The 6,676-nt window shown below is 38.2% G+C and overlaps 1 protein-coding gene across 1 annotated transcript in view; it reads right to left on the bottom strand.

Annotated features, from left to right (window-relative positions):
• Positions 1-811: 811 nt before the first annotated feature.
• AGPS (alkylglycerone phosphate synthase) overlaps positions 812-6,676 on the bottom strand; it is a 106,907-nt gene continuing 101,042 nt past the window's right edge. The window contains exon 20 of the mRNA XM_072418386.1: positions 812-5,592. Within this exon, the coding sequence (XP_072274487.1) occupies positions 5,471-5,592 (122 nt within the window). The 3' untranslated portion in view covers positions 812-5,470. The remainder of the gene's footprint in view (positions 5,593-6,676) is intronic.

Genomic DNA, 6,676 nt, shown 5'->3' with positions numbered 1-6,676 from the left:
ATCAACATATTATGCATTGCTTTACAATAAATAGGGGTTACAAATGACAAAGAGGTACAGACAGTGATACAGAAGGAGGAGAGGACCCTGCCCGGATATCCTCTATGTATTCCAAAACACCTCCTTCCTAGGTTACAAAGATAGGGAGAGAAGCTGTCCCATGTTTCAAACAAGTGGTGAGCACCCCATGGTAACAATGCTGCTCCTCGATTCAGTACAGTGAGTGAACAGTCACCGCGAGCAGCCACCACTTCTAATGACCCGCAAGGTTTTTGTTTTGCTCCAACATGTGAAAATAAGGCTATAGTGAGAAGAGATACATGGATAATGGAACACTTTTGTCTACATATTTACATATGCAGACAGGATTGGAGACTAAGGACATCAACAACTATAGAGAAACTAGATGGGTACATGGGATAAAAATGTTCAGATGCAAAAGTTTGTGTTAATGCTTTACAGGACATTCTTTTAAAAGAAAATAAGAACATTTTACACTAGTCCTTCTAGATTATACAAAACACAAATATGTCACTTCCCCAAAATAAACTATTACTATTCTTCAATTAAAATAGTATTTTTGAAAGGGTCACTTTATAACCAGGAAATATTACTGCAAATATTACATCACTATGTGCAATGTTCCTAATAATATGTAAAGGTTTGACAATTTTAAACTACGTACTGCTAACCTTGAGCCCTGGTGTTATTTACATTGAGTCAAAACAATAAAAAAAAAGACTTACATAAAGTAACTATAAAGCTTTCATTCCAGCATAAACAACTAATAAAATAAAGACAGAAAGGCCGCTTGGGTGAAAGCATTAATTTTATGTCATAAATTCTGTACTGAACAGACAATATGAGGATGTTAGCTTTTCTGTACAAAAAATAGTAGGGCTAGATTAGGATTTTAACCAGTTCACTGCTTGATAAAACTGCCGCAATGGTTAAGGGTTTAAAGGCAAGTATCCCATAATTACAAACAGAAAGTTGCAGCCTATAGCACAAATAGAAGAGTGAGCATTTGTGCCTCCTATCTATAGCTAGCTTTATCAGAAGGCATATTTAGATTTACCATAGATATGAACACAGAGGCATATGGTCCAGTTGTATCTAGCATCTGAGACAATGCAAAGTTTTGAGTTAAAACAAATTGTAAGGTCATAAAACACTGGTTAGCAGATGCCTCCTGCCTTCAAAGACTGACAAGCTTTTTGGTTGTTAGCCTCATCCTAAATCCTTGCAGCTTACCCATTTGGTAATAAGGTTGCTTTTCACAAGAAGGACAGATGAAGGGGGGGAGTGAGCAGGAAGTTTAATATTTACATTATCAAGCACCCAGTGTTTTAGAGGTTCAGAGGTGTTCTACAGCAAACTAAGGGGAGCACAGTGCTCGTAAACCAGTGTAAATGCTTTACAATTTGCTTTCCCATCACAGGTCTGCTTTAAGGGTACAATACAACTGCATGAAAGCTTTCCAGCGAATATTGTAACAAAAATGAACTTGAAAATTTCACAATGAACTAATGATCACACCATTAGAAAACAGTATTCTGAACTCCTCAGATATGAACTAAATAAGTCAATCACTGCGTGTCTACATCAGCTCAGCATAGCATTGACCAGGCATTTTTTTCAGGCCATGTAGTAGGACAAAGAGCAATTCTCTACCAAAGAAAGAACATGTAGATTTTTGGAAGTGGACTGTTTTTTTCCCCCTCAAATGTGGTGTGGCTGTGGGAAAACACTCTGCATTCATTCTTTGCTGTTTGGGAGGACAGACAGATCCGGGGTTGGCAATTGTAAAACTAGGTATGATCCAGTACAAGTGAAAAAATAGTCTTGTCAATAATGGGAGAAGGCCATCTATAAAATTGCCATCTGTATTAGCAGATAATAGATATCAAGCTTAGAGCTCAGGGTTTGAATTAAGGAAAGTGAGACTGAGCTGTCCTTGTGGACAAATATATTACAAGGTTACCGACACCCCACCTAAGTTCTCCCAGCACTGGGTATCTGGTCATACTAAAGGAGAATATATTAGCAAGTATGGAAAGAAGATTGCTCCAGCTTGCCCAACTTTCATATAGAGATGGCGGCATAGAAACAAGACAAAGTTCTCATGACGGTGTTAAACTTTCAAACTGTTCAAAATAAAGTAGTAAAGTAGAAATGGGATAAAACGAATGCAGATGTGCCACCAGTTTAGCCTCTAACATTCTGAGCAGTATTGCATTTTCTGTTGTGCAATAAAAAATGTTTCTGCACGTTTCATATAGACAAAAGTTTGTTGCTGTCCCAAATCAGATATCATAAATAATGAAATGGGAATAGTCACAATTTTTAGAAAAGCTCAAAAGAAACTTTGCATGTGAATAAAATATAAATATTTAAAGGGAAAGCATTCTCCTGTGTTTTTACCTGCCTTGTTTTTGGTTGGTGACGGGGTCCATTTAGAACTTGCCCCTTATTAAAACAGCTGAAGTGGGGAGGGGGAGCATAAGCCTTTCCTTAAAAGTAAACACCCAGGCAGAAAACAGACATACACTCTTGGCTGCAGAGAGCAGATCTGTATACTTATGACCTTCAACTCTGCTCCAGCTCAAACTGGAAAATATCACAAATGCAGATACCAGGTTTTAAAGCCTAAGAAATGATTTTGTACCGACTGGAGTTCTGCTTTAAACGTTGATGATGTTAATGTACTTGCTCTCCCTAGAGACAGTCTACTAGGAGGCAGAGTGAACAGCTGTTTCTGCAGACACTTCCAAGAATCACACTTTGTTGTCTCGGTAGGGATGCTCCGGCACAGAGCAGCTGCCACCCTCTGACAAGGAAATGAGGACCAGCCGTTTTGTGCATCCTAGCCACACATTATGAAAAGCCTGTACCACTAAATAGTTCAGAAGGCTGCCTGTTTGCCAGGCAGTGCATTGCAAAGGGAGGAGACGTATTGGAAGCATCCTGAATTAGCTAACCTGTTTCCCTCCACATGTCTCAGAGCTTCTCGTTTATGGAGAAGTTCTTACAAATCACAACTTTTCAACCTGCCACTGTCCTATAAAAGGCCACTCTATATCCAGGATAATGTGTTAATAAGGCTCTGCACATACTGGTGGCAACATGGGGGCTTTCATCCCAACTACAGATAAAATAATTAGCTGTATTTTTTACATCAGCTTCCTGTGGGCCATCAGAACATGAAGGAGCCAGCAATGAAATACTAGGAGCTAATCAAACACCATTGCATTGTGCTCTGCTCCTTTTTCAATGACAAATCAGCAGGGTGGTGTGTGCCCTGGCAAGAAATCCAGGTTCTGGCTATGGTACCTAGCAAGAGAGTCTGCATCACAGGACTTTCTGAACAGAATATCAAACCTTTGACATGTAAGACTGTGTATGCATATTTCTATGACCATATGTAGCTGCTTATCTAGTCTAAATGCTTGCCAAATGCCTGCAGACCCCAGCAGTGCCCAATCACTTAGCATAGCATTGCTATCAAGTTAAAGTTTTGTTTACCAGTCCTTATGTAACCTCAAGCTCAGACACCAAATACACAAAAAGTACTGTTGCCAAAGCATCCAGATGTCTTTTTTTTAAACCTTAAAGCTGCCTAGAAGTGGTAGATTTACATACATTGACCATGAGTGAAAGCAATTTGAAACCCGCTGCAACCTTTTTCTTTAGGCTTCTGCTCATTGCCAGCCGCACATGCTGCTTAACAAAGCTGGAGCCATTTTTGGGCCTTCTAACTTTGCAGCATGTGATGTAAGCGTACCAGGACCAGCATAAGGCTGGTAATTCAAAGAATGGAAGGTTCTGTCATCTAATATACCTTTGTAATAGACTCACTTAAAAAAGTAAGCAGTCTAAAGCTCAACAATGCCATTACACACTAACCTATAGCTTTGGTAGACCTTAAGTTGATTTTACATAGATTGTATTGTAAATAGTGAGCCTTAATGCCAGGGTGTATATAGTCCAATGAAAAGATTTGTGTACTGGAGTGTTTAAATATTGTGCATAGCAAGCGTTTGAATTTTTAATTAGATCTTATGCAGAAGGCATAACTTGCAATTAGGGATGTCTTTGACACGCATTGCACCAAGGTTGGCATTAGTGTAGCATTTCCTATTCTGATGAACTTTGGATGCAAATTTCAACACAAACTACATCCTCAATAAACGGTCAACACGACACACTTTACAAATCCATTTTTTCTAAAAATAGGCATGGTAATGGGTGTTGTCACTTGCCTTTGAGTCAACCAATACAGATATCCTCCAGGCACTTTTATAAATACCACTTTAACAATCCTGTTTTGGAAATTTGGGGACTTCTTCTTCAGTTGTAAAAAAAGGTAAAGTTTATGTTGGAAGCAGAATCTTTATTTTCCAACTTGAACTTAGAAAACATGAGGAAGAACCTTACTGGTTGTGATGAGCAAGACAAATCTAAGTCTTTCAGACACTCTTTACAGTAGAGCATTGCTTTAGGTAGTAAAATAAGGGAGGCATTAATAAATTAAGCCCTAATACCAATATAACCAACTGTCCATCCAAAACCATAGTTTTCCACCAAAGATATGTCTAAATATAGATTGATATTTCTGTTTTGTGCAAGCTAGATAAATGGTTGTTGTGCCATAAACCAATGGCCCTGAATTCAAACTTGGCCACTGGGGTGTAAAGTTATGATTTGCCTGTCTCCATTTACCGCCTCACAATGAGGAATAATCAAACTCTTTATTTTTAGACTTGCAATGAATGTGATGACATGTAAATAAACCTCAGAATTTATAAAAGGACTGCTATATTAAACAGAGTTTTAGGGAACGACTTTTGAGCCTACCTAATAATTATCTGTATTCTTGCACTGAAACACATTATAAATGAAGACCACTGCTTTATGTATTATCTTAATTGTTAACAATTATTGTCTGGCACACAGATGGCTATTATTGTGTAGTAACAGTTAGTCTGAATTGGTTAGAAAGTAAACTGTTTACTCCTAGTATTGGCCCTGGCCTGCAAAAACCGATCCCGATAAATCAATGTCTTGCCTGACTAGCTTAAGAAATTGCCATTTTGCTATTAAGAGCAGCATGCTATGCATTTTAGGTTTAGAGCATGGCTGAGACAAAGTGAATGTTCAAGCCCCGACAAGCGGGGGCACGTTAATGTAACATATGTCTGGAGGGTCAGGAGCAGTCGGCAAAGCACAGCTGTGCCCCTAATACTGACTGCCAAGGCCAATTACTAGCAAGACTGCTCCTCAACAATCTATTGGAACAAAAGGACATTTGATTGACATAAAAAAAAAAACAAATGTTTTTATCGCTCTCTCACTTCATCACAGGATTCAGCTCTGTCTTAAAGCCTGTCCTGACCGTGCTGCTATAGTGGGATAAACTTTACAGTATTAAAACATCTGGACGCAAAAATGGAATTACAGATAGCCATGTTTATAAAAGGTTTCGGTTGCCAAAGATGTTATTGGGGTCCACGAAATTCTTGACCGACCGGAGCATACCAATTCCAACATCCGAAATGCTGTCCTTCAGCCACTGCTTCCTCAACTTGCCCACTAAAAAAGAGAAAGGGAGGGGACACAAAAAAGAAAAAAAAATTAAATAAATAAAAATAAATGCTTTGGTATATATATCCATGATACAAGCAGCCAATCAATCTTGTGACCATGAATGAATAAACACGGGGTGATAAATGCTTTTATTCAGAAATGAGAAATGTTTTCCTTTATTTGATTTATTGAGCCCACCAGACTATCAAGCTCATTACATTCGCTGTATTCCCAAAGGAAGCCTGCATTCAGCCATCGCCTGCTTTCTCTGCAAACTGCAAAATGCAGATGAGGCTTAGGCAGGGATTATGGGTTGCTTAGCAAATAATGAAATGGTAACTACATTTATTTCCAAAGAACTCAAATCTTAATCTAATGATCTATTGAAGACACGCAAAAAAAAAAAAAAATACATGCTGAGGAGGAAAAGGCAAACTTCTCAAAGTTAAATCTCCTGTGTATTTTCAAGACACCTGAAAAAAAATATCTTAGTAGCAACATACCATTTTAGGGTTATACAGGGTTAAGCGCAAATGACACAAACATTTTGAAAACCTCTATATACAGCAAACAGCTTAGGACTGGAAAGTACTAAAATTATTTGTTACAAAAAATGGAAACCTGAAAAACAGGACCAATATACAAAAAATGTTTTGGGGGGAAAAGATTCTTTCCAGCTTCTTAAAGCCAACACCACCTTTTTCTTATTATTGAATGCATTTACCTATGTAGTACCTTTACCAGCAAGAAAAAAAACCTCCTGTAGGTTTTTTAATAAATCCTAAATTATGTGTTTACGCTAATGCCCACTAAGAGATGAGTGTTACCAACTTTGTTTTGATATGTCTTATGTTGGCATCCTTTTCTGGATCTAGGATAGCACCTCTCTGGTGAATGTTGTGCCAATCTCCTACAACCAATCACTGCAAGTATGCAGGCCCTAATTACATATCTTCAACAATTACGAATATGACCAAATAATACATTTGAAATCCTCTAGTTGCATTTTCTCGGTGCAGTAACGTTTTAACCAAGTCATAACATAGCTCAGCTTTCACCACTGAAATCGCAACATTCACGGATGTATAGA

This window comes from Pyxicephalus adspersus, chromosome 7, assembly GCF_032062135.1.
Source record: "Pyxicephalus adspersus chromosome 7, UCB_Pads_2.0, whole genome shotgun sequence".
Lineage (NCBI taxonomy): Eukaryota > Metazoa > Chordata > Amphibia > Anura > Pyxicephalidae > Pyxicephalus > Pyxicephalus adspersus.
This window is presented reverse-complemented; position numbering and strand designations above follow the sequence as displayed.